Source organism: Nipponia nippon, unplaced genomic scaffold (genome assembly GCF_047370975.1).
Source record: "Nipponia nippon isolate SJK-2023a ecotype South Korea unplaced genomic scaffold, ASM4737097v1 scaffold_2, whole genome shotgun sequence".
In the NCBI taxonomy this organism is placed as follows: Eukaryota; Metazoa; Chordata; class Aves; order Pelecaniformes; family Threskiornithidae; genus Nipponia; species Nipponia nippon.
In genome coordinates this window covers 49,091,944-49,108,937 of record NW_028262336.1, presented here as the reverse complement: position 1 = coordinate 49,108,937, position 16,994 = coordinate 49,091,944, and the positions used below count along the sequence as shown (strand labels likewise).

Below are 16,994 nucleotides of genomic sequence, written 5' to 3'. Positions count from 1 at the left end.
AAAAGCAGACCGACCCAGTAGCCCCACCACCGTTCATAAATACTAATTTTCAAAGCGCAAAGGGAATAAAACATACCGGCAACAGAACTGCTCTCAGCGCTGTTCCCTTTTGCGTGATGCTCCTCGGGTAGTCGGGTGTCCTCTTCTTTTCGTTTCCTTTTTTTCTTTCTTTCTTTTTCTTTTCTTTCCTTTTTTTCTCCCCCCCCCCCCCCCCCCCCCCCCCCCGCCCCATCACCAAAAGCGAGGCAGGGGAACGACCAGGTCTGATGCTTTGTCTCTTTTGTGCTGGCTGCTGGAGATGAGCCTAGGCTTGACCTGACCATGATTCCAAGGACTGGCACTTCTTTTTTACCCCCAGTTTGTAGAGATCCAGACCTTCTCTTCCTGATTGTCAAGAAAATTAAATTATTGCTGAATTTGGGAATCTAGGCAGCACCAGCTTACTTTTTCCCTGCATCTCTCTGGAATCGTTTCTGGGATATTTTCCAAACCATCACAGAAAGCAGGAGGAATGAACCGGCAGCTAGTGAAAATTTTGACAACCTTGTTTGCATTTTTCTTAGAGACAAACCACTTCAGGTAGGTGATATGACTCTATGTGGTGATTTTTGTCAAAACGTTGTGGAAATCATAACTATAAAGATACTACGTCACATTAACCTAGTTTGTTTGTTATATTTGAGAGTATTTCATGTTCATTTTATATAGGCTATCCCTTTTACACTCGGAGACTCGTTGCTTGGTAACAAACATAAAAAATAATAATCTCAAGTTTGGGTGATCTATTTTCCATTTCTATGATTCAAAACCATGTTTTTTCACTGAGCATCAGTATCGCTAAAAACATTTTCTTCAGTTGTTCTTCCGAAATGCAAATTCTCTGCTCCCACCAGAGGTTGTTTAGGAAGTTGCTTTGGTTCCCTCCTCTTCAAGCTTTGGAAACGACTGAACCAGTTTTGTCAGGGATGTAGTTATTTGCAATTAGAGAACCAGTCCTCTGATTTTGGAAAACCCTGGATCAGACCAGTATTGTGTTCACTTAAAGTACCAGTACATATGATTGTTGTTTCGATTTTTTTTTTTTAACATTTCATGAGCTTTTGCTTCAGCTACTGACTTTTTGCGGTACAAAGCAAACAGGTCAGTCTCATTAACCAAAACATCATTTTAGCTGAGATTTGTTGTTATACTGTACACTGCTGTGTATCTACATGTACACATATAAAGTGTTTTTATATGAGGTATATATACAGTGACAGAGTGAAATAGTGTTTATATTTGTGAGTCTGGGATCACAACGCAACTCATAACTAGTGGGCTCTGAATGAAAACAGAAGTAATTTGTACAGGAACATCCCAAATAAGTGTACTGGATTAATTTTCCAGTTTTTATTATCTTAACTGAATGTTTTTAATATTTAAGTGGGGAATATCATCTACTATGTATTAAAAAATAAAGATATTTTGTAATGGTACCATGTCATTGACAAAAGCAAAAAGAAGCAACCGCCGCCTGTAAATGGAACATGAAAAAACGCGGGGAATCACACCACGAGAATTTACTATCACCTTGCCTTTTAACAATTCTGGTGCTTTTGTAAAGGGATAAAGGATTTGATATTTGTTTCTCATTTCAGATGCTCACATGTATATCTAATTTTTTTATACTTGCATATAGATGCACAAAAAAACCCCATGAAACACTCTTGAAACTGAGTGGTTCCCTTTGGGCAAATATTCAAACAGAGAGTGGTTAAGAAGGCACAGTCATAGAATTACTTTTAATATAGCTCAAAGATTATGTTGAAACACAGATACAATGAAATTCGTTATTCCAGAATCAAGATAATGCTTTATGATGAAATCTCTGCCTCTACACACCAAATATGACCATTTCATTCTAGTTTCTTTTTCCCTAGGGAACAACCATAGGGAACTCTTAAATTCTCTTTCTCTGCGATATTTAATGTGCTTGCAATATGTGATATGCTATGTACACAGTGTTTTTCATGCATTATATGGTACCAGAAGTTTGCTCTTAAATCCTGAAAACAGAGATGTGTTTCAAGGGCTTGCATATAAATACCAGCTGGTGATAATACTGATAAATTTTATTACTTGATGTTCATTGGTAAAAATCCCTAAGATCTGATGTGACTGACTCTGGAACCCTTTTTGCCATGTTGGGGAAGAATCCAGACATTCACTAGCATGATTTAAATCTTTGTTGGGTAGCATCTGTAAAAAACATTTTTTGTGCCTATAACCTTCCCAACATTAACAAAATCAATACTTTTCAGTGTTGCTTGGTGCGTATTGCCAGGTATTGTTTGGAAGTTTAAGACCATCTTAAAACAGTGTTAACATATACTTTTAATAGCATACATGTAATTAAAGCAATGGTATGAAATAGGACATCAAAGTCCCTGTAAGATTGCTCTACATGTTAAGATGAAGAGTAAATTGAATCTTCTGAAGTCTTAAAGCTGTAATAAATTCATTTTTAAGGCTGAAGTTTTTTTCTGAATAACAAATTGTGACCATGCATACTACCTTAAGTTCATTTTTATTTCTAGAATAAAGTTTTCAGATGAAAAATAGACTATATTTTTTAATAAAAATATTAATTACTACATTCACTGAATTGAGACAGTTTTATTTAGTGCTACAATTTCTCCATTACTTGAATACAATACAAGCTAAATATTAGCTAATGGTGGCTAATAATTTATTTAGGACGACTTTCTGTAAAGAACATGATTCAAGATCTGGAAAATCCCCCTCACAGACCCTGTCTCCTTCAGATTTTTTGGACAAATTGATGGGAAGGACATCGGGGTATGATGCTAGAATCAGACCAAATTTTAAAGGTAAGTTTTTTTAAGACTTCTGATTAATTAATCCATTATGTTTTGGACAAATTATAGGTTTGAGGGTTTTACCTCTGGGTTCTGATTCTCTTTTCAATAACTTCAGTTTTCCAGTGTGACAGTGTCACGGAGATTAGTTGATCCATGGAGAGCACTAGGAGAGCAGTGTAGGTAATAAGGGTCCAGAGCTTGAAAACCCTCTTTTCACATGACAATAATGTTTAGCTGTCAGGTGTTGCTTCTGAAAACTTTACTAATTCCACATAGTAAACAGGATTCCAGCTTCCACATTAAAAGCCATTGAGATTACTTTTCCCTGAAATTTTTAGGCCATGAAGACAATATTTTTAACGCTTCCATGCTGAGCTGTTGTCTTTGTAGCAGTGTCTGAAGAATAGGTCTATGCTTTTCTTCAACTTGAAGAAAGTAAAACCTTCTTCCCCAGAGTAGGGAGATAGGACTTAAGGTGTGCACACAGCAGATTTTATCCTGTGAATGTTGACTGAATGATAAGAACCAATTTCTCAGGATCCCTACAAAATATAAAAACCATATTCTGTTTGTCACTTCCATGACTCCCCTCTTTTCTTCCAAAATTTAGACTGACTTGTGGAGAGTTACCACCACCATTCCAGTACAAAGGCTTCTTTTGCCACCATTACTATTCACAGCAAGTTTTCCTTGCTGTAGTCCTGTAAATCCCTATGGAAGTGAGCACAGAATGTCTTGTGGCTTTGAATGAAAGGAGTTGGGAGAGGAGTTTTCATTGCAAATATTTAGCATTTCTAGAGAGCCCTATAATTCCACCAAAACTGGCTTTTCTATGCCAATTTAAAGCTCAGAATATGGGTCTACTTTGAAAACTGATAAAATGCTTCGTTCCTTAACAAATCTGATGCCAATGTACATTTACACTCATATCTATGGGCTTTGGTCACCAAAATGCACGTTTTCCTGTATTAAGCCTTGTTAGCACTGCTGTGAAAGTTAATAACGACTGGAAAAAACAATTGCTTCTTAGTCAATGAATGAACTGTTAGGAAAGAAGAAGCTCGCATGTCAATGAGAAAAGTGTTTAATTGAATTTAGATGAAAGATCAGTTTCTTCTCTCTGTACCACATGGGCAAATTACAAGATTTGGAATAAAGTGCCTTTTTTGACTGCTTCCTATGCCTGAGTGAGGAAGAACCTAGTACAGCTTTCAGATCCAAGGGTTTGAAAGATGACAAGTTAAAAAAACTCTAGTCAGGGAGGTCTTAAGTTTTAATTTCAGAATAGTTTTCAAAGTGCTTGTTGAGTTCCTGAACTGGAGTCCACATTAGCTTGCAGTAATACTGCATTAGGCTCTCATATTCATTTTGTGGGTTTGCATGAGTATCAGCGAAGTTTTAGAGAATGCAAATGAAGGCGGAAATTGCCTGAATGGAGCAAGGTAGCAATCATTAAGAACTTACTTCTGCTCTTCAGATGGGAGTGACACTAAAAGAAGACTTCTGCTTCATCTCTTGTAGCTCAGATACAACCAGGAATAGTAGCAGTCCCTGTACATAGTACAACTTAAAGACAGCTCTTTATTGTTCCCCAGTACGTGTCTAAAACCATTTCATGAAAAATACAAGAGGAGATAGATTCATCAGCTTTGCCCCCCTGATGTTCAAGCAGGTAGAGCATGTATGGTGTGCACGACGTTGTATGGTGCATGCTGAGCTGTTTGACAGACACCGCTCTCCTCCGAGTCTCATGGTTTGTTTGTGTTCCCAAAGTGAAGCTGCTGCCTGATGACACGGATGAACCCTTAATGACAAAGAATCTGCCATTTCTCATTTTTGCTTTTTTTATTAAGCCACTTTCCAGAGCAGGATGGTGCTTTGCAGCAGCTTGAACTGATAAACAGATCTTCAGCGTTTTTTCATAAATTCACATCTCTGAGCTCTCCCATAGCTCTCAGTCTTCTGGTGAGGGGTCTGAATGGTTTTCTTGTTCCTTGCTATGTTCCTTTGAAGGGTATTTTGCATCTCAGAGTTCAGAATTAGAGAGTTAGGCCAAGCAGTTTTGAACTTCACATCACCAGTCAAAACCGTGTCAGCTGATAACCATTTTTATTAGTCAATATGATGCATACCGATGTTCTAGTTGCCCAAGTCTTGTTAACTTTTTTAAAAAATGGAAAATACTTGTTGTTATATATTGCATATTTTTTCCTTTTAAAGAATAAGAAGTACAGCTGCAAGGAGGTCAAAATAAATTTATCTTTCATGGAGTTATGTATTATAAAGATATTTTCGTACTGAGTCTTTATTGTGACCATAATATAAATTGTTTCAGTTTCTAACATTCATTAGTCTGTTTGAGATCTTTTGGGGGATATAGGCTATTGTAAAATACTGAAATTCTAAATCATATAAATGGATGTATCTATGAAATGTTGAATGATTTATAACACAATTTATAACACTTTATATTTTAAGGCAAGAGCTCTTAAGCATAAGAGAGGTCTGGAGGAACAACAGTTTAAACTAGGGATCTGCTGTCTGGCTTTGCATGTAGTCTGGTGTTAATATTTGTTTCCTGTGTTTCACAAAGACATTGTGGATCAAGACAGTTGTGCCACTACTCCTGCATTTGTCTAACTTTTTCTGCTTTAGACCAGTTACATAGCTTTCTCCTAGTCCACCAAAGGCATTTTAAAGTATCACAAAAGTCCGATTTCATGGAAAGGCAACTGAGTAGAACCCATTTATCTTATACCACCGGTTATACAATAATTAAATATACTTTTATGACTAGTCTGAATAACTGGAAAACAGTGGCTATTTGATTAATTTGTGGAATAAAGGCTACACATTCTAAAGAGAGAGGAAAATGCTACTTACTGGAACAAGGTGTTTTATCCAGATAAAGCATTTCATCATTAGTTACTGCTTTTCTCTAACTTACTCTTATGAATTAGAAGGAAGATTGTGGTTCAGCAACAGGTGAATATATAAATATTAGACATCAACAACAGGTTTTTGGGTTTTGATTTTTTTTTTTTTTTTACAGCAGTACCATATACCAAAAGATCCTTTCTTTTTTGTATCTTTCTGTCTTATACAATCATTTGAAAGCAGAGGAGCAGATTTCTGGTTCTGCTTGACACACCAAGTGATCAGATACAAAATGACCAGGCACTGAGGGAGACTGTCTCCCTGATGAACAGCCAGAGAGAAGCGCCAGAGTGACAGCTCTCAAAATTGCCTTTCTTTAATCACTATCTGTCAGATACTTAATGCATACTTTTTCATCTTACACTTATCTTTTATTGAATTTGAATAGGCTAATAATTTGTGTAAGGGTACAGAGGGGAATACTTCTAAATGTAAATATGAAGACTGCAATCTAATACTAATTGAAGTCCCTGAGAGTCTTTCTGTTGACAGCAAACATACACTAGTGGTCCTATGAGTTGACTTGCTCTCTCTTCTTCAATTATAACATCATATAACATGGTTTCTGTAAAATAATAAAAAGTGAAGCCTGAATGATGTACTTTTAACCTGATTAATATTAATGTTATTTTTTCTAATGGTAAAACACACCAACACACCAACAACAAATCAGAGTGATGTCTTGTACTTTCTCCACCGCTCACTTTTCTTTTCTCAGCAAAACCAGAAATAGCAACATAGGGTGCCTGTGTTATAAAACTAGCCAAGAATGTGCTTTCTTGCTGGTAAAAAACAGGGATGGTGAAGTGGTATCTTAGATTAGTGTATACTCAGCTCAGGCTCCCTCAAGAGCACTGTGTGCAATGCCATGATACAAGGAATCAGTCTCTAACTTAATCACAACATGAGACATGGGGCTAATGGAAAGTCAGCTTGAATTTAAAATTTCCTAGGAGGTGTTGACCTTCAGAGGTTACTAAATTATTTCCACTTTTTCACACCTTCATCTTCTAAACTACTTAAAATCTAAACATAAGCTACATATGATCAGCTAGAGAAAACTATTTATCTATAGGCACTACTAAGTCCTTTATGCCAAATACTTTTAGTAAACTGGCTGTCATGCACTGGTTGGAGAGAAGGCGAGTTTGTCACCAAGAGCTCCAGAAGTATGTTATCTTTTGGTATGGAAAACATTTACAGTGAAGATGATAGTGATTTTCTTTTGTATTGAATTTCATTCTATGTTTTAAGTGCATTCTTTCCCGTTAAGTCATTATTTGCTAAAGGATATTCTGATTTTTATGGAGTTACATGGAGGTGTGTAGCAACAGTGCCCATCAATGTTACCTTCATTGCTGGATGGTGCAATGCATTGTGAATTACCTTGCTCGAAAGCTGTTGTTTCTGAACTCAGAGAAGTCTTGTTAGAGAGATGCAGTTTGGGGGTGTAGTGACTGTAGTTGTAAAAGATTAGTCTGTGATTACAGCGGTGTAATGTCATTTTCATGCCAAGTCAGTGGGTTTATATCTGAATAATAAACACATGGACTAAGTAATTTACTGAAAATTAGCTTAACAACTGTTACAGGAAAAGGCTTATGTACTTTAATACTCAACTCCTTGGCAGCAAGGGTCAGTTTTTCCCGTATGTTCAAGCCCATTGCTTACTTACTTGGCCCCTGAGTTGACCAGTAATGAAATGCTTAAAAAAGCATGAATGAAAACTACTGAATGACATTCAAGGGTGAAATTAATGGCATCAGGCTTAATAAATAAAAGCAGCTTCTATGTACGTGCTAAGAAGAGACACTGGCTGCAGAAGTCAACCTTAATCTAGACATGACAGAACAATAAATACGATTTGGGAAAACAACCTGTAAATACATATAAAAGTTGAAAAGCATAACTAAGATAGGCTGCGAGGCTGCAGTGATTTGTTCTCCAGTGGTTAACAACCTTCCCAAAGCCAGACTTTAGTTGTGAACAACTACTGGCCATGAAGTCAGATGCAGTGAGTATCCTGTACTGGGCTGTTTTCCACACAGTTTGAGTCTCAAAGGGCCATGGCCGACAGAGACTCAAACCTCATTCATGCACAACAGCATGTAGCAAGGAAGTGCGTGCTATCGGTTCGTTCCCATTCTAGGGCATGGGCTGAAGGTTCATTGTAGGAAGAGAGAGGCTATGTGGCCAGTTTTTGGATGTGGCCAGGTCATAGAACTCCCTAAATATAACTTGCTGGAGATGTGCAAGAATCCCTTATTAGAGAGGTATGCTTCTGGTTTATTTTCTGCCTTGAAACACAAAACTTGACGCTTTCAGATGAAGCTGTGTGCACGCATCTCACTTCACAGTTAGATGCTGCACGGGGATCCTTACCCGCAGAGTATTGGGTTTTTTTGGTTTTGTTTTTTTTTTCATTTTTCTTCAACTACAAAAATGTAGCTAAGGAAATGATGTTCAGCCTCTGCCCTAGGTATGCACGTTTTCATGCAGAAATCTTTTTTACCAAAATTACACAAGGATCTTTTTATTTGTGTTTCTTTTAAATTTTCTGGTAAAGAGGGCTATGGAGCTTGTCCTTCTTCCTATCTTTATTTAATTTTAGGTTCTCTCCCAGAACATGAGTAAACTGGGGAAGTTTGATGGCCAGTTAGGTTATGTCTAGGCTTCCAGACACATGGGTCCAGACAGAAAGCTCAAGCAGCCCCCCTGATTATCTACTCTGCTTAACTGTTTGCATGTTCCCTGGATGTCTTTCTGAGCTTCCTGCAACCAGCTCCCTCCAAAGCAAGTCGGAAAGGCTGCAAGCATGCAGCAGTGTAAGCACAAGCCAACCAGTGCCGTGTGGCATCCGAGCTGAGGATCTGTCCCTGGTCTTCTTTTATATTTAAAAGGTTAGCCACAGTGATCCATATCGTGTTGGTGTGTTGCCTTTATTCAGAACCAGGGATTTAATTAAGAGATATCAATGCATGTGGCTGTTGTCATGGTCTATTGGTCTGCTGCTGCATAAACTGCCAAGGGAATTTATGAAAAACAGATGTCAAAGCAGAGCCAAAGATCTTTGATATCAGAGCAGGAGATGCTATTGTTCTGATTGTGTTCTAATTTAATTGTATTGTTTTCATTGCATCCAGTGTCATGTTTAGATTTAAATTTTCTATACAGTTGAAACCGATGCCTTAGGGTCACTCATTAAACATCTTGTTGTGTTTTGGCTGTCTTAGAAAACATGCAATTTATATATAGAACAGATAAAAAAAACATGTACACTTAATTTGCTATAAATATACACATTTATAGACTGCAAGTCTATTACGTGTGGTGATGTAGTAACTAAGAATGTGTATACATAAAGCAGAAATGTGCAGTTTTATTAGACAGACTCATTATCTTTTTTTTTCCCCTCTGGAAATATGAATATAAATCTCTGATTAAGTAATCAGAAAATGTATGTTTGATGGTTCAGCGTCCAAATATGCATTTCACAGTCTTTCACAGAAATGAGTGATTTTAACAGTCTGCAAAGAAGACCACCCAAAATGGTGCAGACAGGGTCGTATGGGGTCTGACGCAGCTCTAAGATGAAGGTTACACAATGTCTGGCATAAATAGTGACCAGCCAATGTCATAAACTCCAAGTCCGTGGTTAAAATTAAGAATTTACAGAAATGTAAAGGCTGTGAATCTGGAAAGCATGCAAGATCTGAGCAGTGCAGTTCATGAGAGAGAAGTGACTTTCACCAAGCATTCAGTTACTTGTAAGGGATAAATTAGAGCAGCCTAGTGGCTTATCTGAGCTGTGCCAACTACCAGCAGTCCTCAGGTATTGCAAGGGCATGAAGACACATTGATTACTCCTTATGCTTCAGCTATCTGTCAGCAGTTGGGAAGAGAGGAAGCATAAAGGCTTCATGAGCCAATAAAAGAAGGAAGCTTTTAAAACAAGATTTAGATGGAATATAAGTCCACAAACAAACAAACAAAACCTTCTGGAAATCCCCCATCCACCTACTGTGTAAAGCTGGCAGTGCATTACTGTTTTATTTTAAAGCTCCTCAGAGTCTCTCAGTTCTGCTCCTGAGTCTTCCCAGAACTGCCCCAGGATGCCTCGCTTGGCACCCACCTTACTCTTCAGTTAAATCCAGGCTCTCTGATGAGGCACTGCTATCTGAGGCAGGTGTAGAAGATCCTAGAAAGGACTCTTTCTACATGAAATGTCTCAACATTTTGTTATGGGCCTCAAAGCTGGCTGTATTTTAGAAAGACTGAAAATCTTGAATGCTTTTTAAAAGGAAGGTTGTATGTGTTGACTTTGTGGAAAATGCTCTGAGATGTGGATCCTGAGTGAGGTACCTCAATCTTGCTGAGAAGCAGAGTTTCAGGAGGGCCCCCGAAGAGCCTATTGTGAATTATTTGGTCTCACCAAATGGTGCCCCACTGTGCTGAAGCATCATGCTATGCCTGTGGACTGTATGAGGCCCTTAGGGTTCCTCCACAAGGGCCTGGGTGTTACTCACTGAAGTGTCAGACACTGCAACTGCTTCTACTTGTCATGGGGCTGAGATTTTTTTGGCTATAGCAAACAGTGGGCTGTTCAGCGAAGCACAGTAGTGGTACGATGCTCTCCTCTGAACGCTAATAACACCTACCTGTGTGTTTCTATGTCTCCAAAGCCCAGGAGTACATGGAAGCAATGGGCAGATATGTGACTAGCTGAATTGTGGGCATGTTTCCTTAAAGAATAGTAACTGATATTCAATTGAAACACGTGGCATGAACAAAACCATTCTTCCTCTGTCCTGGGAACATGTCTATGTGTTATATCTCCCTTGTTTTTGTACTTGGGGAAATATAGATGAGAGGACGCTAAACGCTTTCCTTAAACCCGAATAGTTAGTCAGGGAAAACCTAGGATTAAATTTTACCAGATCGATACTCATTATGTTAGGCTGCCTCTAATGACTACATTCCCAATGTGTGCTGTCTTTATGTCTTCGTCTTAGGCTATAAAACTGTCTTGTCAGGACTGCTCTTTCTTCCTGTGCTGTTTACTGTCTAATAAAGAGTTAGTCCTAAATAATAAATAAAGTAACAGTAACACTTTGGCCAGAATGCTGCTATAAACTCTCACACTGAAAGTTGTTAAAGAGATGCATGCAGATCACATGCATGGGGCCAAACCAGAAGCGTATGTCAAAACTTCTTTTTTACCAGATGTGAAAGTAGCCTATCGCCTGTGCATAAGCACAGCACATACTCTTTCCCTGCCAAATTACTCTTCCCCTGCCAAATTAGATGTGGCCACTCGTAAGGGTTTCAGACTGCAGCAATTTTCCTTTCCATACAGTGACAACTGATCAGATGGAGCAGTCTGAGGTGCTAAAAGCCCTTGGTCAGTATGGTTAAAGGAGTCATCCCAAAAATAAGCATCTGGGAAAATTTTGCAGCTCTTTGGCTCTATACTCCTGAGAATAATTTTCCAGCTTTTTGACTCCATACCCCTGAGAATTTTGGTGTTGTCACACTTCTGAGGTGTGTTTTGTGTGGGGTGAAGCACACACAATCTGTTAAAAACAGATTTTAACTGTTTTTTTTTAATGAAATAAAAACTTTGACTTATGAAAATTATAAATAATTAGGGATAGATTCAGTTCAGGCCAGTAAGCTCCTCAGTGTGGATATAGTCTCATTTGGATGACTTTGTAGAAGACTCCTACTCAGCATGACTACTGGTGGTAGAAACCAGAAAAAGACCATATGCCTTGACCCTGCAACATGCTTTATGTCAACAGAGCTCTGAGCCTATGTGAAAGCCATATGATGCTCCTCTCAGCAGTGCAGTGAGCATCCTGCATCAAAGAGCTGATAGTTTCCTTACAACAAGTGGTTTGGTACCAGTAAAGTAAGTAAGTAAGCAAGCCAGTCAGACCACAGGTTTGGTACCAATAAAGTAAGTAAGCCAGTCAGTTTATAACATGCTTATTTTCTAGGCTGGTGAAGAGTTCTCATTCCCTCTCCCATTCTTCCAGCCATTTTATACATAGGAAGAACTGATGACTGAAAAAATTGCTCGTGGAAGACACCCAAGAAGTGCCTTAAGGATGTCTTGGAGTTAAAAGACAGATCCTTCTTGGTATTCAGGATGTGAGAGACCACATGGGAGGTTCCCAAAGGGAGAGGGGATGTATGAAGGGGAGGGCATAGGAGACTGAGCTAAACATGCAACAGATCAGCTGATGGGAGCATTGAAGCTGAGAGTCAGGAGGGAGGAATTAATTTCCAAGTAATATTCTGCGCAGATTGTATGGAAATGAGTTGAACTATAAGGAGGTAAAAAATGGGACGTTCCCAGTAGCTGAAGAGTTTGAAAATAGAAGGAAAATTTTATTTTATTAGTGCTAGATGCGGTGAGTATATGGGTCTGTGTGTCTCTGACCAGCTGCAGATTGCCATCTGTACCAGCTTCTGACCATTTCTGTTGTCATTTGTGCCTATGGTTGACCCATCCCATTTGTCTAAATCCCATTGTTCATCTGTGTCCCATGTATCATTTAGTGTATAATTCCCATAAATCAATGTGTGCTCAGCAATGTTAGTCACCCAGACTGTTCTTTTTCTTCAAGTCCTACATATGCCTTCTGACAGTAAAGCAAGGAACATTATGGAGACATTAAAGGAAAAGCTGGCAGAATTGTGAAATAAAGTGAAGGTCCAAGCTCAGAGGAACAAAAAAAAAAGAATTAAAATTGATTCTGAGACCTCTCTGTGGCCATAGAGAGAGGTATTGACCAAGCCCTGTATTTGAGACTGTACCTATTGACTCTTACAATTGAGCTTCCATTAATTTCTGCAGCACAAGACAGGAATCACAGAGAAGGAACAAAGTAAGAAATATTTAGAGACAAAGGAACAAAGTACCAATTTTTTTTTATTTTAAATAAATGTTTTGAGGTGAGTATGCGAGCAGAATGAAGCAGTTCATTCTGACTGAAAATAGAAACCTAGTCTGGTTGACAACATTTCAATATTACTATTAATACTTTTTTTTTCATTAAGTAGATCTTCCCTCCTGCCTCTCTTCTCAGTGAACATTTTTTTATCTTGTGGTTCCATGTGGTCTATTAGATGAGTTGGCTATGCTGACTTCGTAAAACTTTATTAAAAATAAGATTACCCAGGAGGAGTTTGACTGACCCTATGCTGGAGTGCAGATTTCATTACTAGAGATGTAATATCATCTTTTATTTAACCACATTCAGGAGTGTCCCAGGCCTCTGCACACATTATGCCATTCACATGCTGATCAGCAACGAAGAGCTCTGTCTTCATTAATGCAAAACAACTGAGCAGTTTCTCAGAATTGGGTGTGAGGAGCATGTCTGCTACCTGCTCCCAGTGAGGCAAGAGCTTTTGCCTTTCCATTTGCTCACTTCAGTGAACACTGTTTTGTGATAAGAAAAGAAGTAGGGGCATGGATCTTTTCACGTCATAAGAAAAGCAAACAATTCAATTTCCCCAAGTACTACCCATGGCTCTATTGCATTGGAGGAATGAAGACTTCAGAAAGAGATGCCTTGCAGTGAGGTGCTTGTCATGACTTGGAATGGAAATACTTGAAAGAAGAATAGAGAGCTCAGAGAAAAAAACATAGTTTGATGGACATATGAAGAATTAAAACATTCATTTGAATATTTTCCAAGTTGACATAAGTACTAAGTAGCTTTGCACTATAGGCTTCTAGTTTCAATGGGAAGTTCCTGGATGTAAGATTTCTGATTCACTGTTTTTCAGATTTATTTCCACAGACTCATTTGCACTTGGAAGGCTTTAGCTCTGGGACCGGCTGTACTCAGTCACAAATGTGACTGAGGCTTGCGTAGAAATACCTGAGTTAGCTTTCAAGTAATTTGCTCAGAGGTGCTCTGTGCCACACCAAGATGATACAGAGCTCAGCACAAGCTATAATGCCTGAGGTTAATGGCCTCCAGTGAGTTCCAGCCTGCCATGACTACTTCGGTAGCAGCCCTCAAACTACCTATGTGAAAGCCAGCTCCAGTGCATTTATACAATCCATTGTGACTGCTATGGCTATATATTCTTTGTAGACTAGCTCAGGTTGGCTGGGTAAATCAGGAGCATGTCAACTGTTTAAAGAGCTTTTCATTTTTGAGCTCCTGGTTTGAGGAGTGAAGTAAAATAGTGCCTGAAAATTGTTCTTGTGCAGTGTCTATTAGATAACCTATGTGGAAATATCCCACTGCACCCCAGAGCTGACAGTAATATATGTTTCTGTTATCAGCCTCAGCAGAAAGAGGCAGGGAAGAATGATCACGTCGTATGGACTATCCTGTAATGCCAAATGCAGAACTGAAGAGGTTTTGTAGTGTGAGACTTACCTTCCTCTTCCAGAGCTGGGTCTGTGGACAAAGGCATTCACTGAATGTGAAGCATGCCAATCCAACAATTTTCACAAGTGCTTTAAGGCACAAAAAGGTGCATCTTAGCAGGGATTCTCCTTCCGTGAAACGTTGATAGGATTTTACCGGCATGACTCCCGTTACATTCAGCAATAGTCCCACAGCTAAAAACTCACATACCACTTCAGAAATAGATTACTCACTGACCTCAGACTATGCCAATGTATATATATAGATGGCTTTAGCTGTGCTTACTCCAGAGACATTTTCATTCTATGACTCATTCTGTAATCACCTGGATCTGACAGTCACTGGAGTATTTGTCTTGTGAGGGCTCAGTGGTATTTTGCTGAAGAAGAGCTTTCAATTTTGGAATGTCACATGCCCTTTTTATATCCAGGTCATGTCATAAGGCTGTATTTTTGCTCAGATGTTCTCTCAAGTTAACGAAGTGAAGGCACGCAGCTTAAATCTTGATGTAAGAGAAGTGTTCTCTTGGTGCCATTTTGTTTATTTATATTTGTATGCGTACCTGCACGTGCACTTCTGGAAATAGGCAGCTGGAACTAGGAAAAATTGTACTTTCCTCTGTCTGTAATGCTTTCCTGCTGATTCCATTCAGTGTTGCCTCTATCTCTCACTTGCTTTGAGCAGGGCATGTTGTGTCTCCTCCAGTTTGTAAATACCATTGCCACAAGTGGCGTTGCTCAGATATATTCCTCAGATACTTGGTAGCATTTGGGCTCCGTGATATCAGTGGGAATGAGAGTCCTAAAAAGGATTTAGACACCTGAATATCTCTGCAGGTCTTGCTCTGGCTCTGTAAGTGCCTTCATGGCTCTTAATCTTATTCTGTTGATCGTAAATATATATTGATATCACAGAATATGATTCTGAGTCTCAGATGCAACAGTAAGCACCCAAAACTGTTGCCATGTTCCCACCAGGAGGTATGACATTCTCAGCAAGCTACGTTATTATATACGACAGATGAACTTTCAGAGGATGTTGGTTTTAAATTAATGAAGCAGAACAACAGTTTTGTCTTTACTTGATTTTTCCAGCAAATTGCATCAGTGCAAAGTACCATACAATTACTGTATTGCAGAGGTTCCTGAGATCTCTGCCCTTGTGGGTTTTTTTTTGGAGAGTTTTTTTGTTTGCTTGTGTAGTAAGTAGAATTGTCATCAATGAATAATAAAAGTGACATAAGCATAATATTTTCTGTGATACATTGGATTATGGTGAATACTTCTAAAGAAGAAGGAATTCTCTGTTTACTGGGCATGATTATACTTAGGGAGTCAGGGTGATGCACTCCACAGAAATCCCACAGAAAGACAACCTCATAAATGAAAGGCATTGCTCCCCAACAAGAAATGTCACCTTAATTTGTAAGCCTTAGGGTAACTATGTTGTTCTGGTGTCATTAATTTTGCCTCCTGTGACAGATACATTTCCCTTGCTGTTAACGCTTTAATGAGGTGATGATGTTTAAATGGAGGAAAACATTGGTTTTGCCCAAAGGCAGAATGCTAGGGAAAGAGAGAAGGCTTATCTAGGTACTTGCAATAAAGACCACCACAACCTGTGGTCTACCTCCTGCTTTCTTACTAGAACCTTAAGCAGACTTGTTAAATCATATGAATTTTCTCATCAGGGGTTGGACTATGCATTATACAGATCCTTGAAAACACATGTGCAAGCTGCACTGCTTCTGGAGTAGCTGCAGGATCCCCGTGGCTCAGAGGAACTTTCCTAGTTCATCAAAGCTGCCTTTCTCTCCCCAGCCCAATATCCAAGGTCCCTGGCCACAAGATTGGCTGACCTGCCTTTGATAGCACTTCTCCAGTCCTTACTTTGCCTGCCTCCCTCTGAACAGGGAGGAAGCTAGGAGGATAAACAACTTGCTCCTGCCTAAAGACCATGGCCAGCTGAGCTGTCCCAGCAGTAGTTCAGCCTTGCTGTCTGACTTACAGGGATGTGCCTGCAGGGCCATGAAGGGATGCATTGGCAAGCTCTTGAAGTGTTAATTCAGGTACTTGTAGTACTGCAGCTGCAAAAGCAGAGACCCCCATGGAGGGTAACTTTGTTTTAGGTCTCATGAGGACTCTGCTGGGCATTGGAGGCTGTTCAGTTTGATGGAGGAGAAATGGTTGCTAAAACCCCAGCTGCCTCCAGAATTGGCAATTAAAAAACCAACTCCAGCAAGCTCTGCTACCCTCCCCTACTGTCCTGGGGTCTGTGTTACCAGTGCTCAGGCCAGCATGTGGGTCTTTGTCCTGCCCTCACCTGCATTTTGATCCCCTCCCTCATTTAAGCTCAGACATGAAATTCCTGCTCCACAGATGAGGGGATGCCCAGGCCCTGCCTCCTCACTTCGCCCCTTGGTCCTGTTCCTGGATCCCTGCTCTATCCCTACACTCAGGCAGGATTGATTTTAGTCGTTTCAAACAGTCCTCATGCTTATCCTGCTCTATGTGGTTAGGGGAGAAGGGCAATTCAGTTCACCTTTCTCCCCTCTGTATGCGATGAAATAAACCATCCGAGACGGTGGGAAAAGACTCCTTCCACTGGCACATGGACCAAAGTCAGAAGGTGGACCAAAAAATATTACATGTAGAGAAGGACACAAGATTCTTCACAGATCTGTAAATATCTTGCCAGTATTTTCACTGTCATTCCATGAGGCGGTTCTGCCTCATTATGTCTCATTTTTGCTTCCACATCTCTCTGCTTTGCCCACAGTTCTCTATGTGTGTGTGCTGTA

At 39.4% G+C, this 16,994-nt stretch overlaps 1 protein-coding gene across 3 annotated transcripts in view; it reads left to right on the top strand.

The window, feature by feature from the left end:
- The first annotated feature begins 235 nt into the window (after nucleotides 1-235).
- GLRA2 (glycine receptor alpha 2) overlaps nucleotides 236-16,994 on the top strand; it is a 128,648-nt gene continuing 111,889 nt past the window's right edge. For all 3 annotated transcript variants that reach the window (XM_009476274.2, XM_009476273.2, XM_087757036.1), the window contains exons 1-2: nucleotides 236-579; nucleotides 2,737-2,870. In XM_009476274.2, coding sequence (XP_009474549.1) covers nucleotides 512-579; nucleotides 2,737-2,870 — 202 coding nt within the window. In that variant the 5' untranslated portion in view covers nucleotides 236-511. The remainder of the gene's footprint in view (nucleotides 580-2,736; nucleotides 2,871-16,994) is intronic.